Consider the following 18,305-nt stretch of genomic DNA (forward strand, 5'->3'; position numbering starts at 1 on the left):
AAGCAAGTTTTCCACGCATCTCACTTTTAATGGCGTCATATATCCTGAATTATGTGTCTTACAATGACATAACTTCACAGGTATATTCTAGACGCAGTAGTAAAGAAGTAATAAAATTAAAACATCATGTCTGGTTTCAAAATGGTTCAAATGGCTCTAAGCACTGTGTGACTTAAGATTTGAGGTCATCAGTCCCCTCGACTTAGAACTACTTAAACCTAACAAACCTAAGGACACCACATACATCCATACTTGCGACATTAGCAGCAGCGCGGTTCCGGACTGAAGCGCCTAGAGCCGCTCGGCCACAGGGGCCGGCATCATGTCTGGGTGACCACCGAAAATGTGGTAAGCGATCAACTATTTTACTTTAATTGTTTTGTGAGAGATAGCAGGAAAAAAAGTTTTGTAACGGTTTGAAATTGTTAGTAATGTTTATTGGAAGTCGCTAAGCTCTGACCGAGCGGTTCTAGGCGCTCCAGTCCGGAACCGCGCGACTGCTACGGTCGCAGATTCGAATCCTGCCTTGGGCATGGATGTGTGTGATGTCCTTAGGTTAGTTAGGTTTAAGTAGTTCTAAGTTCTAGGGGACTGATGACCTCAGATGTTAAGTCCCGTAGTGCTCAGAGCCATTTGAATCGCTAAGCTCATGAACACAGAGTATTAGCGCGTAGTCAGTTACGCTGCCTCATGACTAGAGACCGGATTATATGCAATTGCATGCTGCATTTACATTTGCATATTTGGCTCTTTTGCACCGGTTATTTCATATTTTAACCAAAAACTAGTGAAGATGCATATTTTCGCTCTATGTTTACAATATTTTAAAAATTTAGGCGGTCGGTCTCCAGCTCGATCTAGTTTTGATGCCTCACCGATTGACCGCGACCTAGTACTGCGTGCGATCTCCAATCGAGAGGCCTCTGCTAACGAAATCATTACAGGAGGGGAACACGAATAGGCAGACAGTCAACGCTCCGGAGTGGCCGAGCGGTTCTAGGCGCTAGTCTGGAACCGCGCGACCGCTACTGTCGCAGTTTCGAATCCTGCCTCGGGCGTGGATGTGTGTGATGTCCTTAGGTTAGTTAGGTTTAAGTAGTTCTACGTTCTAGGGGACTGATGACCTTAGAAGTTAAGTCCCATAATGCTCAGAGCCATTTGAGCCATTTAGTCAACGCTCCTGCGCCCGCGCTCCCGGTTAATCCCCTACGCTGTCATACCGTACGCGTCGGCAACAATTAAATTAAACTACGCAAGCTTTTAGTCGCACGTCCACTGTTTCAGTTTAGCCTTCTATTTACCTGTACACAGTTGAATGTGTTTACGACGTGTAGTGCGTAACCTGTTGTGCGCCATGCCGCCCGAAAAAAGAAACGTCTTTTAGTGGATAGCTGACCATCATGGAACATTTACATTTGACGGAATAATTGTTTTATATGGTCGAGTTTTCGAGAAAAACGTTTCATGCAAAAAAAAAAAAAGTTTCAAATAGACCAGCATGTCAAGACAAGTTTTCATATCGCAGGACTGCAGAAGAAAGGGCCACAACAACCTCTGACCATAGCTAAGTTGTCCAAAGGAACCAAAAAAGTCGCTTTAACATGGGATTGTTTGAAGCATTCATTGCAAGCAACATTCCTATTCACAAACTTGCAAACCCTCCCCTCAAAGGCTTTCTGCGAAATATTGCTTGAATCAAAATATATCAGATGACTCAACACTGCGTAAAAATTACATGCCGACAATTTACGTATATGTTTTGGAAGAAATACGCAATGAACTGAAGGACAGCATTATCTGCATTTCAGTTGACAAAACTACAGACACCTGTGGCCATTATATTGCAAATTTAATTGTTGGTGTTTTAAAAGAAGCGCCTTCTCCTTCCTATATAGCAGCCTACAAAGAACTAGAAAAAGTCAGTCATTCTTCGATCGCTAGATTTGTGAATTAGGGTACTAAAAAAATATTTCCAGAATGAAAGGGTGTTTGTATTCATTTCAGATATGATCAACGCAAGATATTAAAAAATTACAAAACGCTATGGGTAGATATGGAATGACAGCTGAACTTCTTAAAAACTAAAAGTGGAGGGGATACACTTGCGCAACAAACACGCGAACTACTGACTAACATTTGGAACGGAGAAAGATGGTTCAAATGGCTCTATGGCCTATGGCACTTAACATCTGAGTTCATCAGTCCCCTAGACTTAGAACTAGTTAAACCTAACTAACCTAAGGACATCACACAAAGCCATGCTCGAGGCAGGATTCGAACGTGCGACCGTAGCAGCAGCGCGGTTCCGGACTGAAGCGCCTAGAACCGCTCGGCACAGTGGCTGGCAACGAAGAAAGAATGCCAGCTGAATGGAAAGTAGCGATCATCGTATCACTCGGTTAATAGGCCGCGAAACAAGAATACAGAAATGTAGAGGCATCTCATTAAGTGGTACAGCCTAAAAAATATTCTCCCAGACTCTACAGAAAATATTGGAAATATTTAAAAGAGGTAATAGACGAGGAACAAGAAGGGTTCATGAAATACAGATCAATTGCTCATCATATATTTTTACTAAAAGAAGCCATATCAAAGTATGAGTAATAGAACAAAAATGGCAGTATTATTTGTTGATTTTAACAATAGAATAAATAGAGAAATTTTGTCGGGGAAAGTGCATAAGTCTGGAATACCAAAGAAGATTACAAATCTTCTAAACGTGACACTGGAAGGCTCGAAGTGGATAGTGCAAATGGAAGAAGAATGTTCCACAGCTTTTAACATAAAACAGAAGTACGGCAAGAAGATGGAATATCACCACTCTTGTTCAGCCTAACAACAAGGGAAGCAGTAGATGTAGTAAGCAAAGCAGAAGTGGAATAAAACTGAATAAATAAATGCACTTGCCTCTAAATATGACGTAGGTTTCAATGCCGACAATCTAGATTACCTGTAAATAGTGGTACGAAAACTATTTAAAAAAAGCAAGGAAAGTTGGATTACAGGTAAAAATCTAGAAAACAAAATCTTGGGGATAGAGAGAAATTACAAAACAAAAAGGTGGGAAACCCTGCAGATTGATAACCATATATTTGAAGAAACAGATTAGCTTAAATATCAAGTGGTGGTTGTTAACAACAGAAATGACGAGAAACAAGAAATAGAAGCAATGATCAAAGCGGCATCCAAAGCGTCATATTCACTCAACAAAACTGTCATGCAATTTTTTTCAAAAGGAACCAAAAGAAGGATATGTAAAAATACACTAAGATGACGAAAGTCGTGGGATAGCAATATGCACATTTACAGATGGTCGCTGTGTGGCGCACACAAGTTATAAACGGGTAGTGCACTGCGTCGTTTGTATTCAGGTGATTCACGTTGAAACCTTCCCGTCTCCTCTATACCTCTTTTGTTATTGATAACCTTCCCTTTTACAACACACTATGTAAACTTTTCTTAGGATTTCTATCTCTTGCTTAATAATAACAAATGAAATCTTCCCTTTAAAATTTATTCTCTTTCTCTATCTTCGCATACAAATTTAATTGCTGCTTATTAAAAGTGATTTTCTGATTATTTCGACGAAACATACAATGTGTCGTCGTCGTGGCTCTCAGTCGTTATCTGCAATAAACCAAAACTGTTCCTTACCATTTTTACTGTTACTGGATCGCCATCTGACTGCTACATCGAACTGCGATATGAATATACTTACTCTGTTTTACTATACTCTATTAGCTGCTGGTGGGCTTTCATAATAAGTGACCGTATTTATTACCAAAGCTGACGTTATTCTTTAATAGCAAAGCTGACGTTATTCTATAATTAATTTGACTGAAATTACGTAATTCATACTTAAACTTTTTCTTGACAACAATAAAATTTTGCAAAAGTTTTACGTTGATGGTTTTTGGGATAGATTATAATTAGAAATTCAATATTGCTGGCAAAAGTTAATTATATTCTGAATGAAATGATTTTACAAACTTTCAAATGGGACTTACTTTTTACAATAATCTTACAACTAGCAATGCGCAAACATACCTTCAGCAGTTATTATATTACACTCCTGGAAATTGAAATAAGAACACCGTGAATTCATTGTCCCAGGAAGGGGAAACTTTATTGACACATTCCTGGGGTCAGATACATCACATGATCACACTGACAGAACCACAGGAACATAGACACAGGCAACAGAGCATGCACAATGTCGGCACTAGTACAGTGTATATCCACCTTTCGCAGCAATGCAGGCTGCTATTCTCCCATGGAGACGATCGTAGAGATGCTGGATGTAGTCCTGTGGAACGGCTTGCCATGCCATTTCCACCTGGCGCCTCAGTTGGACCAGCGTTCGTGCTGGACGTGCAGACCGCGTGACACGACGCTTCATCCAGTCCCAAACATGCTCAATGGGGGACAGATCCGGAGATCTTGCTGGCCAGGGTAGTTGACTTACACCTTCTAGAGCACGTTGGGTGGCACGGGATACATGCGGACGTGCATTGTCCTGTTGGAACAGCAAGTTCCCTTGCCGGTCTAGGAATGGTAGAACGATGGGTTCGATGACGGTTTGGATGTACCGTGCACTATTCAGTGTCCCCTCGACGATCACCAGTGGTGTACGGCCAGTGTAGGAGATCGCTCCCCACACCATGATGCCGGGTGTTGGCCCTGTGTGCCTCGGTCGTATGCAGTCCTGATTGTGGCGCTCACCTGCACGGCGCCAAACACGCATACGACCATCATTGGCACCAAGGCAGAAGCGACTCTCATCGCTGAAGATGACACGTCTCCATTCGTCCCTCCATTCACGCCTGTCGCGACACCACTGGAGGCGGGCTGCACGATGTTGGGGCGTGAGCGGAAGACGGCCTAACGGTGTGCGGGACCGTAGCCCAGCTTCATGGAGACGGTTGCGAATGGTCCTCACCGATACCCCAGGAGCAACAGTGTCCCTAATTTGCTGGGAAGTGGCGGTGCGGTCCCCTACGGCACTGCGTAGGATCCTACGGTCTTGGCGTGCATCCGTGCGTCGCTGCGGTCCGGTCCCAGGTCGACGGGCACGTGCACCTTCCGCCGACCACTGGCGACAACATCGATGTACTGTGGAGACCTCACGCCCCACGTGTTGAGCAATTCGGCGGTACGTCCACCCGGCCTCCCGCATGCCCACTATACGCCCTCGCTCAAAGTCCGTCAACTGCACATACGGTTCACGTCCACGCTGTCGCGGCATGCTACCAGTGTTAAAGACTGCGATGGAGCTCCGTATGCCACGGCAAACTGGCTGACACTGACGGCGGCGGTGCACAAATGCTGCGCAGCTAGTGCCATTCGACGGCCAACACCGCGGTTCCTGGTGTGTCCGCTGTGCCGTGCGTGTGATCATTGCTTGTACAGCCCTCTCGCAGTGTCCGGAGCAAGTATGGTGGGTCTGACACACCGGTGTCAATGTGTTCTTTTTTCCATTTCCAGGAGTGTATAAACATCTTTCATAAATTGTGATTTGACAATAGACAACAGAAATATACATGTCTTACAACGTGAAATGGCTTCCGACGTGATTATGACCGCACGACGGGAATTAACGGAGTTTGAAAGCCGAATAGTAGAGCTAGATGCACTGGATACTCCATTTCGAAAATCGTTAGAGAAATCACTATTCCGAGATCCATTGTGCCAAGAGTGTGCCGACAATATCAAATTCAGGCATTTCCTACCACCACGGACAACGCAATGGCCGACGACCTTCGCTTAACGACCGACAGCAGCGGTTTATGCGTACAGTTATCAGCGCTAATAGACAAGCAGAAATCAATGTGAGACGTACGATGAACGTATCCGTTAGGACAGTGCGGCGGAAACTGGCGTTAAGTGGACACTGGCAGCAGTCGGCCGGCGCGGGTGCCTCTGCCAACAGCATGGCATCGCCTGCAGCGCCTCTCCTGGGCTGGTGACCATTTCGGTTGGACCCTAGACGACTGGAAACCCGTGGTGTGATCAGATGAGTCTCGATTTCAGTTGGTAAGAGCTAATGGTAGTGTTCGAGTGTTGCACTGTCTCTACGGAGCCATGAACGCAGGTTGTCAACAAGGCGCTGTGCAGCCTGGTGGTGGCTCCGTAACGATGTGGGATGTGTTTACATGGAACGGACTCAGTACTCTGCTCCAATTGAACCGATCATTGACTGGAATGCTGATGTTCGACTACTTGGAAACCATTTGCAGCCATTCATGGATGGAATTTTTATAAATGACAATACACGAAATCACCAGCCCACAACTGTTCGCTAGGCGCTCAGTCCGGAACCGTGCGACTGCTACAGTCGCAAGTTCGACTCCTGCCTCGGGCATGGATGTGTGTGATGTCCTTAGCTTATTTAGGTTTAAGTACATCTAAGTTCTAGGGACTGATGACCACAGATGTTAAGTCCCATAGTTCTCAGAGCCATTTTGAACCACAGCTGTTCGTGATTCGTCTGAAGAATATTCTAGAATATTCGGACGAATGATTTGGCCACCAGGATCACCCGACATGAATCCCATCGAACATTTATGGGGCATTATCGAGTGGTCTGTTCGTCAAAAAATCCTGCACCGATAACACTTTCGCAATTATGGACGGCTGTAGAGGGAGTATGGTTCAGTATTTTTCAGTGGACGTCCAATGAGTTTTCGAGTCCATGCTACGTCGAATTGCTGCACTACGCCGGGCGAAAAGGAGGTCCGACATGATATTATGACTTACCCCATGGCTTTCGTCACTTCGGTGTATAATCAGACCATTGTTAATATGTTGTTGTTGTTGTTGTTGTGGTCTTCAGTCCAGAGGCTGGTTTGTTGCAGCTCTCCATGCTACTCTATCCTGTGCAAGCTTCTTCATCTCCCAATACCTACAGCAACCTACATCCTTCTGAATCTGCTTCGTGTATTCATCTCTTGGTTTCCCTCTACGATTTTAACCCTCCACGCTGCTCTCCAATACTAAATTGCTGATCCCTTTATGCCTCAGAACATGCCCTACCAACCGATCCCTTCTTCTAGTCAAGTTGTGCCACGAATTTCTCTTCTCCCCAATTCTGTTCAATACTTCCTCATTAGTGATCTACCCATCTAACCTTCAGCATTCATCTGTGGCACCACATTTCGAAAGCTTCTATTCTCTTCATGTCCGAATTATTTATCGTCCACGTTTCACTCCCACACGTGGCTACACTGCATACAAATACTTTCAGAAACGACTTCCTGACACTTAAATCTATACTCGATTTTAACAAATTTCTCCTCTTCAGAAACGCTATCCTTGTCACTGACAGTCTACATTTTATATCCTCTCTACTTGGACCATCATCAGTTATTTTGCTCCCCAAATAGCAAACCTCATTTACTACTTTAAGTGTCTCATTTCCTAATCTAATACTTAGAATCAATCGATTTAATTCGACTACATTCCATTATTCTCGTTTTGCTTTTATTGAGATTTATCTTACATCCTCCTTTCAAGACACTGTCCATTCAGTTCAACTGCTCTTCCAGGCCCTTTGCTGTCTGTGACAGAATTACGATGTCATCGGCGAACCTAAAAGTTTTTATTTCTTCTCCATGGATTTTACTTCCTACTCCGAATTTTTGTTTTGTTTCCTTTACTGCTTGCTCAATATACAGATTGAATAACATCGGGGAGAGGCTACAACCCTGTCTCACTCCCTTCCCATCCACTGCTTTCCTTTTATGCCTCTCGACGCTTATAACTGCCATCTAGTTTCTGTACAAATTGTAAATAGCCTGTCGCTCCCTGTATTTTACCCCTGCCACCTTCAGAGATTGAAAGAGAGTATTCCAATCAACACTGTCAAAAGATTGTTACTATATGGGCCAGAAATAGGTAGAATAGGTAAGCATACAGGGAGAAACATAAAGGTTTTTGAAAAGAAATTCCTGTGGAAAATATTTGGGTACCAATTTGTGACGGAGGAGATTGGGGAAAAGGAGAGACCAGCGAGGTCAAGGAGATATATAACGAACCATATGTTGTTATAGAAGCCGAGATAAAGAGAATGAGATGGGCTGGCCGTGTTTATAGGAAGGAGGAGGGATCACGACTGACAATGAGAGAAGTTCGGAGAAGAAACCCGAAGAACGAATATCTAGCAGACAGAAAATATGGTGCACAGCCAGGTGGCCAAGGATTTTCAGATACTTGGAGCAAGGGAAGAACTTGCCGAGGACGGAATGCTACGTAGGCTGATTGACGAGGCCAAACACCGACTGCGGTTTGTGGAGCCAAGAGAGAAACTAAGTTCTAGCTTTTTGGCTGCTGTTTCCTCCACGTGCACATACGTTTAACAAATTTCACATATATATATTTATATACATATCTCAACAATATGTTAGCGTATTTCGTCCTGCAGTTTCATCTGCATCCAGAGGAAACTTTTAATTCTGCCATGAACTGAATGTCGTTTCGAGAAAAACGACTTTTGCTCTATCGTGATACGGATAGCTCTAACCTACCTGAACTGAATGTAACTTGAGTGTATAATGTTTGTGACCATGTGCATTCCCGCAACACAAATCTCGGGTGATACTTGATATATTTCATAAAATGTGCTTCTTGTAGAGAGAGCCACAGATATTGCATGCCGTCGACGATTCAGTTTAATGCCGAAGCAGGATAAATGTACCACGAAATGTTGTATCAGACGTAGCAGTTATATTTTGCTTGAAATGTTTGTGATTATAAAGGATCGTTTTAACTTTCTGTAGTTATGTAGGTTTGCTCTTTCGAACGTACATAATGTTGAAGAAGGGAAGAACTTCAGGACAAAACTTTCAGTAACGGTGAGTAGCCTCAGATGTTTATCGCCGTTGTAACAACCGCTGATAATGTTTGAGCTATACATTGAAGCATGGCGGAAGAATAAGAGGAGTTGCCATGACGTCAGTCTAACCTCCTTGCTTAAAGGCGACGTCTGTCATTTTAGTTGCCCCGAATGTTAGCTTCTAGTGGAAGCTAAAAAAACGCCAGTTGTATCTTCTACGGATATACTAACCTTTCTGATCCTAGTCGAAAGTATAAAGGAAGCTCATCATTTGACCCGTAAACTGATTCTTTCAAGGGGACATTTTCTGTTATATAGATCAATTTTGGTTGCGTTGTTTACTTTTACTGTTGTTGAAGTGTGTCTTTTGGCTTTAGATTTTCTGTTCGGTCCAACTCGGAAAGCTCTCTGGGTGTACGCTGCGAGAAGGAAAGTTTGGAAACCGACCACACTCAACAGAATATGTTCTTTTATTTATTTATTTATTTATTGTTCCGTGGGGCCAAATTAAGGAGAAGTCTCCGTGGTCAGGGAACGAGTCAATACATGAAATTATAACACGATAGTAGAAACAAATAAAATGAAATATAAAAAACATATTCAGGCGACAAGTCGTAAGTTTAAATAAAGAAAATCAACAATGTAACACTGGAATTTACTTAAGTTTTTAACTCTCCAGGAGATCATCGACAGAATAGAAGGAGTGAGCCATGAGGAAACTCTTCAGTTTAGACTTAAAAGAGTTTGGGCTACTGCTAAGTTTTTTGAGTTCTTGTGGTAGCTTATTGAAAATGGATGCAGCAGAATATTGCACTCCTTTCTGAACAAGAGTCAAGGAAGTGCATTCCACATGCAGATTGGATTTCTGCCTAGTATTAACTGAGTGAAAGCTGCTAACTCTTGGGAATAGGCTAATATTGCTAACAACAAACGACATTAAAGAAAATATATACTGTGAGGGCAATGTCAGAATTCCCAGGCTGTTGAACAGGGGTCGACAAGAGGTTCTCGAACTTACACCACATACAGCTCGAATAGCCCGTTTTTGAGCCAAAAATACCCTTTTTGAATCACAAGAATTACCCCAGAATATAATAACATACGACATAAGCATACGAAAATATGCGAAGTAGACTACTTTTCGTGTTGAAGTGTCACTTATTTCAGATACTGTTCTAATGGTAAATAAAGCTGGATTTAGTTTCTGAACAAGATCGTGGACATGGGCTTTCCACAACAGCGTAATATCTATCCGAACGCCTAGGAACTTGAACTGTTTCGTCTCGCTTATAATATGCCCATTTTGTCTGGTCAAAATATCGGTTCTTGTTGAATTGTGAGTTAGAAACTGTAAAAACTGAGTCTCACGGTGATTTAGCATCAAATTATTTTCCACAAGCCACGAACTTATTTCATGAGCTACATTATTTGATACTGTTTCAATATTACACACAAGATCCTTCACTACCAAGCTGGTGTCATCAACAAACAGAAATATTTTTGAATCACCTGTAATACTAGAAGGCATATCATTTATATAAATAAGAAACAGCAGTGGTCCCAGCACCGACCCTTGGGGAATGCCCCACTTAACAGTGCCCCATTGGGACTGAAAATCACTACGACTCTAAATATTGCGGAGAATTACCTTCTGCTTTCTGTTCTTAAAGTAAGAGGCGAACCAATTGTAAGCTACTCCCCTTACTCCATAATGGTCCAAGTTCTGCAGTAATATTTTGTGGTCAACACAGTCAAAAGCCTTCGTTAAATCAAAGAAAACACCTAGCGTTCGCTACCTTTTATTCAATCCGTCCAAAACCTCATAGAGAAAAGAGAATATAGCATTTTCAGTTGTTAAACCATTTCTGAAACCAAACTGAACATTAGACAGCAAATTATGTGAATTTAAATGCTCCAGTAACCTTGTATATACAACCTTCTCGCTAACTTTAGCAAACACCGATGGCATAGAAATAGGTCTAAAATTGTCAACATTATCCCTGTCTCCCTTTTTATAAAGTGGCTTCACTACCGAGTACTTTAATCGGTCAGGAATCCGACCACTCCTAAAGGAAAAGTTACAGATATGGCTAAGTACTGGGCTGACATACATAGAACAATACTTCAGTATTCTGCTACATACCCCGTCATATCCATGAGTCTTTCTTGGTCTTTAGTGATTTAATTATTAACTCAATCTCCCTCTTGTCAGTATCATGGAGGAGCATTTCAGGTAACAGTCTCGGAACACTTTTTTGTAAGAGCGCTATATGATTCCCTGTTGGGACTAGGTTTCTACACTCCTGGAAATGGAAAAAAGAACACATTGACACCGGTGTGTCAGACCCACCATACTAGCTCCGGACACTGCGAGAGGGCTGTACAAGCAATGATCATACGCACGGCACAGCGGACACACCAGGAACCGCGGTGTTGGCCGTCGAATGGCGCTAGCTGCGCAGCATTTGTGCACCGCCGCCGTCAGTGTCAGCCAGTTTGCCGTGGCATACAGAGCTCCATCGCAGTCTTTAACACTGGTAGCATGCCGCGACAGCGTGGACGTGAACCGTATGTGCAGTTGACGGACTTTGAGCGAGGGCGTATAGTGGGCATGCGGGAGGCTGGGTGGACGTACCGCCGAATTGCTCAACACGTGGGGCGTGAGGTCTCCACAGTACATCGATGTTGTCGCCAGTGGTCGGCGGAAGGTGCACGTGCCCGTCGACCTGGGACCGGACCGCAGCGACGCACGGATGCACGCCAAGACCGTAGGATCCTACGCAGTGCCGTAGGGGACCGCAACGCCACTTCCCAGCAAATTAGGGACACTGTTGCTCCTGGGGTATCGGCGAGGACCATTCGCAACCGTCTCAATGATGCTGGGCTACGGTCCCGCACACCGTTAGGCCGTCTTCCGCTCACGCCCCAACATCGTGCAGCCCGCCTCCAGTGGTGTCGCGACAGGCGTGAATGGAGGGACGAATGGAGACGTGTCGTCTTCAGCGATGAGAGTCGCTTCTGCCTTGGTGCCAATGATGGTCGTATGCGTGTTTGGCGCCGTGCAGGTGAGCGCCACAATCAGGACTGCATACGACCGAGGCACACAGGGCCAACACCCGGCATCATGGTGTGGGGAGCGGTCTCCTACACTGGCCGTACACCACTGGTGATCGTCGAGGGGACACTGAATAGTGCACGGTACATCCAAACCGTCATCGAACCCATCGTTCTACCATTCCTAGACCGGCAAGGGAACTTGCTGTTCCAACAGGACAATGCACGTCCGCATGTATCCCGTGCCACCAAACGTGCTCTAGAAGGTGTAAGTCAACTACCCTGGCCAGCAAGATCTCCGGATCTGTCCCCCATTGAGCATGTTTGGGACTGGATGAAGCATCGTCTCACGCGGTCTGCACGTCCAGCACGAACGCTGGTCCAACTGAGGCGCCAGGTGGAAATGGCATGGCAAGCCGTTCCACAGGACTACATCCAGCATCTCTACGATCGTCTCCATGGGAGAATAGCAGCCTGCATTGCTGCGAAAGGTGGATATACACTGTACTAGTGCCGACATTGTGCATGCTCTGTTGCCTGTGTCTATGTGCCTGTGGTTCTGTCAGTGTGATCATGTGATGTATCTGACGCCAGGAATGTGTCAATAAAGTTTCCCCTTCCTGGGACAATGAATTCACGGTGTTCTTATTTCAATTTCCAGGAGTGTAGTAATTGTTCAAAATGATGACCACCAGTCTCTATACATGCATGGCAACAGTGCCACACTCAGGGATCCCAGGTGTCTGTTGTACCAGGAGACACGCACCTTGGACCCTAGCAACATTGCATACAGTAACACACCTCAACATGGACACATTACTAGCTACCTCATGCATTGGACAACTGAAACTAGGGATAGTGGTGTGTGTTGGCACAGACTAATGCGCCGGTGAGATGCGTGCAGTCGTCACATGACACATGTGCTGTCAGCTGAATTGTGTACAGTACGTCTGTTTGGTTTTTATCACCCACTGCATGTTCCAGTGTGCAACAGACACCTGGGATCTTTGTGAGAGTGCACCAGAACTGCATGTGCCATTGAAACTGGTGATTGACACTTTGAACAAGAACTATCAGCTACATTGCTGTTATCTGGTGTATGCTGTGTGTGTCCATAACACAACAGATACGCATTTCCAACCATTTGTTCCCTTTCTCAGTTTAACAGGTTGTGGACCCACTATCAGCTGTTTCAGTTTCACCCAAAATTGTGGAGAAACCCTATATATCTGTTGCAGGTAATGATATTTCCGTTGAACATGTGAAAACTGTTTTAATTCATCCATGTATAAAAGCAGAGCCTACAGTTCACAGTTTACTCCATATTCATAACTGTCTTTCTGCAGCTCACACAATATGGTGCTCATATTAATTAGAATTAATTACCTGCGTCTTTACATGTGTGAACCAACACACCATCTATGCCACCACATGAACAATCAGTGTTCTCCTCATTAACGCCCTATCACTCGATTGTTCAGTTTCGATGGTCGAAAATAGGCACTACAAATATTATAGCAAAGATATATACAAATACTTTGAAACATTTATGTTTAGACACATGTATCATTTGACGTTTTTACCTTTATTGCTAAACACAATGCACAAAATAAAATTATAAAGGAAAAAGTATTTACATAAGCTCCCTAGAGGTACATCTTTATATAGTACAGGAAATCGTTCAAAACTTGTATTTTCAAAAATTCTATGCCTACTGAGTTCAACATGTATTGACTCTTCCCCACAAAGTGCAGGAAAGGAGTATAACTGGAAGCCCTCTTCAGAGAGTTAGAAACAATAGATACGACTTTTAGATGAATAGTGTGACAATCAGTGAAAGCTGCTTTCATCATTATGAGCCTGAAACAAAATGTCAGAGTATGGAGTGGTACTATTACGATTTATCATTAACAAAGAAAGGAATGATCATGTAATCTCCTGAGAAAGTTACGTGCAGAGTCTTCTGGAATGCAGTGGGTTGCATTCTTTTCATTTTTCTTGAACCTGGGCTGCTCATAAATGCTTTCCATGGCATCCAGACACCTTTCAAGCTGTGCTGCACACTTCTTAATCAATGCATTGGGAAGAAGATCATCCTGCAGCAAGAAAACATGTAGTTTCTTTTTGCTTGTCACACCTTGGGAAACCATAAAGAACTTCTACTGCAAAGCAGTTTTCAGGCACACAGAGTGACGAAAAAGATTGCAAAAAAATTGAAATTATGTTGCAAAGTTACATAAAAGCCTGTAGATAAAAAATTATGTTCATACTTTGTCTAAAAAATAAACATCAACATATAGAACAATTGCTTATTCATGATTTTCACTAAGACATTTGTGATAGGTCACATACAGAGGACTATATTTTGTATAGAAAAATGATTTCCAAACCGTTGTGTGTGTGTTATGTGCGTGAGTGAGACGTATCATTACTTGAATTTAAGTTTTAAGTTTTAAGAGTAGAGAACTTGAATTATCTGGGTGTTCTGCTTCTCAAACTACTGTGTGTCTTGTCAGCTTTTATTACTTCTTACACGTGAGATACTGAATCCAACATTTTTCAGACGATCTCTTCAATTTGTTCAACTTGGTAAGTGATCCAAACTGTTGAACTGTGCTGAAGAATTTATTGATAAATAGTCTTTAACGAGTGCACATCAATGACGCTCAATCTACTTTCATTCCCCATAACTAGATTTATGTGTGGATCTTGAAGTTTCACCATCACTCATAGTAGTCAATGAAATTTCAAGTTTCTAGTCAGTTGTTGTTTACTTCCAAGCATGGTATTTCAACCAACTGAAATGCAGTTCTACATGCAAATTCATTGAATACAACTCTTGCTTTTCTTTCATTACAACACATACGTACACTATGTGATCAAAATTATCCAGACACCTGGCTGAAAATGACTTACAAGTTCGTGGCGCCCTCCATCGGTAATGCTGGAATTGGCCCACCCTTAGCGTTGATGACAGCGTCCACTCTCGCAGTCATACGTCCAATCAGGTGCTGGAAGATTTCTTGGGGAATGGCAGCCCATTCTTCACGGAGTGCAGTACTGAGGAGAGGTATCGATGTCAGTCGGTGAGGCCTGGCACGAAGTCGGCGTTCCAAAACATCCCAAAGGTGTTCGATAGGATTCAGGTCAGGGCTCTTTGCAGGCCAGTCCACTACAGGGATTTTATTGTCGTGTAACCACTCCACCACAGGGCCGTGCATTATGAACGCGTGCTCAATCGTGTTGAAAGGTCCAGTCGCTATCCCTGAATTGGTCTTCAACAGTGGGAAGCAAGAAGGTGCTTAAAACATCAATGTAGGCATGTGGTGTGATAGTGCCACGCAAAATAACAATGAGTGCAAGCCCCCTCCATAAAAAACACGACCACAACATAACACCACTGCCTGCGAATTTTACTACATTGCTGGCAGATGACGTTCATCAGGCATTCGCCATACCCACACTCTGCCATCGGATCGCCACATTGTGTAGTATGATTCGTCACTCCACACAACGTTTTTCCATTGTTCAATCGTCCAATGTTTACGCTCCTTACACAAAACGAGGCGTCGTTTGGCATTTGCCGGCGTGATGTGTGGCTTACGAGCAGCCGCTCGCTCATGAAATCCAAGCTTTCTCACCTCCCTCCTAACTGTCATAGTACCTGCAGTGGATCCTGATGCAGTTTGCAATTCCTGTGTGAGGGTCTGGATAGATGTCTGTCTATTACACATTACGACTCTCTTCAACTGTCGGTGGTCTCTGTCAATCAATAGACGAGGTCGGCCTGTACGCTTTTGTGTTGTACGTGTCTCTTCACGTTTCCACTTCACTATCACATCGGGAACAGTGGAACTAGGGATGTTTAGGAGTGTGGAAATTTCGCGTACAAACGTATGACACAAGTGACACCCAATCACCTGACCACGTTCAAAGTCCTTGAGTTCCGCGGAGCGCCCCTTTCTGCTCTCTCACGATGTCTAATGACTACTGAGGTCGCTGATATGGAGTACCTGGCATTAGGTGGCAGCACAATGCACCTAATATGAAAAACGTATGTTTTTGGGGGTATCCGGATACTTTTGATCACACAGTGTATATGAGACAGTCATTATCTGTCAGTTTATATTTTAAAAAATGCTCTCATGTTGTACCTTTTTTGAGTAGTGTGGCACCAGCAGACTTCCTTTTATTTCCAAAGACCAAAAGGCATATGAGAGAGAGAAGTTGTGAACCAATCCAAAAAATTCAATATTCTCCTTTCCAGCATTCCCTAACCAGCCCTTCTTTCTTCCCTGAGGAAGAAACACACACGTCCTGAAAGTGTTTCTTACTTTTAAGTATGTCCTGTTGACACTTAAGTTATTTTTTCTCCTGAAGACGGGAATGGTTAGCTATGTTGTCTCTTTGAAATTTTATCTGTTTTCTCAACTGAATTTTCCATTTGCTACTACTGCAAGTACTAGTAGGCTGAAATTTAATTGACAATTTTGTGAAATTTTACCAATCTGTATACATCTGTAGTTAAATGAGGAATTTATGTCAAAAGCTGCCACATAAAGTCCTCAGTATTTTGAGAACTGGCAGCTGCACTTCATTAGTTCTCAGTCTATTTGAACCAAATTTTATTAAGTGAACAGCATCTTCTAAATAGCCTTGTAAGGCATATACGAGTATATAAGTATCTGTAAGAGAGTATTGGCTATTTTTATATCATTTGTGAGTGGTACATGGATAAGATACCATTTTGTTTCCTAAGTTCCAAAGGCTGTAGCTCAACGAAGTTACTGGGATCAAAAGGAGATCCACAGGAACATGCCAAGTATTTTATCATTTGGTGACATTTATGAGCCTTGTCCAAGAGCTGAAATGTAACTTTACACTGACTGTAACCCTCTGGTATATCATTCTTCTGGTTCACAATGAAAGCCAGTTTACTTGAAATGCACACTGAGTAAAAGTACTTATTTTACGATGTGGAAACTCCCTAAAGTATTGTTTCGGGCATGTAATGTAGCCTTATTGCAATGCATATTTATTATTTCTTTCTGTTACTGTTAGTCACATACAGATAACATTTTATTAATTTTCCATGCTGGTGCAATGTTCACAAACAGTAGTGCATATTATCTACATTTCATGTCTATTGAATTATTTTATACTATAAAAATTAGTAGAGTATGGGACTTAAATAAGTAAACAAATCATTTTGTATGACATACACAATATTTTTCGCTTAATCGTGTCTTATAATCCATTATACTCTTATAACTGTTAACATCCACTTACACAATAGAAGATAAGTAATAAGAAAATAGGGATAATTCACTGTAACATATGCTTCAATCAATTGTAATACTTTTCTAATGATTTCTTCTCTCTGTTACAGTTTTGGACGTATACCTGTTGGTGGTTGTCTACAGCTTTCATCAGTTTTTGTGCGAAAGACAGAGAAGTGGAACTGTTTAACTGCATTTCATTGACACTACCTGCCAGTACCTAATGTTGTATGAGACTTGTCTGATTATTTCCATGTTAAATACAAATAAAAAACATAATACCAATGATTTGGAAGAAGCCTGTGATATAGCAGCTGAACAATACAGAAATTTACTTTTATTCAGTTTAATTAATTTCACAGATGATGAACTGTGTAACTTACCTAATTCTTAAAGGCAATAAATGAGAAAAATTATAATGATAGATAACAGTGATACTTAAAAAATTGTTGTAGGAATGTCTGCAGGAATTCTGCAAAGACTTCGGTCATATTGTACAAGGCATGTATCGTAAATGCTCTACTTTAATTAAGGACCCTTTCATCACACTAATTTATGGAAGGTCAATGAATGCACTGGTCTTACTTGCATCACAAGATCTTTGTTTCAATGCACGTGGTATACGACCTATTTTCCAGACAACCTTAATCACAAATTTCTTCTAATATTTATTCACACAGTATGTAGGTTACATTGTAATACTAACTACGGTGACTATGGACACAAACTGTAATGGATGGTCCTGGCTGTTTGATCACTGCTAATCGGACTTTAGATAGCTAACTTTACTCTTATTCAGCCAAGACTACATCACTCTTTCCAACAAGATCTCCTATTTATTTTAGGCAGAGTTTTGGAGATGCTAATCTTCATACCATAGTCCTTACATTTCTGATCTAGCTCTGAAATATTACTTTGCAAACTTTCAATAGAATCTGCCATCACAACTAAGTCATCTGCATATGCGAGACTGCTTATTTTGTGTTCACCTATCTTAATCTCACCCAGCCAGTCTATTGTTTTCAACATATGATCCATAAATAATATGAACAACAGTGGAGACAGGTTGCAGCCTTGTCTTACCCCTGAAACTACTCTGAACCATGGACTCAATTTACCGTCAACTCTAACTGCTGCCTGAC

General features: G+C 42.5%; 1 protein-coding gene across 2 annotated transcripts in view; it reads left to right on the forward strand.

The window, feature by feature from the left end:
* LOC126094872 (uncharacterized) overlaps nucleotides 1–17,823 on the forward strand; it is a 278,191-nt gene extending 260,368 nt beyond the window's left edge. For both annotated transcript variants that reach the window (XM_049909502.1, XM_049909503.1), the window contains one exon: nucleotides 17,274–17,823. In XM_049909502.1, coding sequence (XP_049765459.1) covers nucleotides 17,274–17,353 — 80 coding nt within the window. In that variant the 3' untranslated portion in view covers nucleotides 17,354–17,823. The remainder of the gene's footprint in view (nucleotides 1–17,273) is intronic.
* Nucleotides 17,824–18,305: the final 482 nt, after the last annotated feature.

This window comes from Schistocerca cancellata, chromosome 8 (assembly GCF_023864275.1).
Source record: "Schistocerca cancellata isolate TAMUIC-IGC-003103 chromosome 8, iqSchCanc2.1, whole genome shotgun sequence".
NCBI classification, from domain to species: Eukaryota; Metazoa; Arthropoda; class Insecta; order Orthoptera; family Acrididae; genus Schistocerca; species Schistocerca cancellata.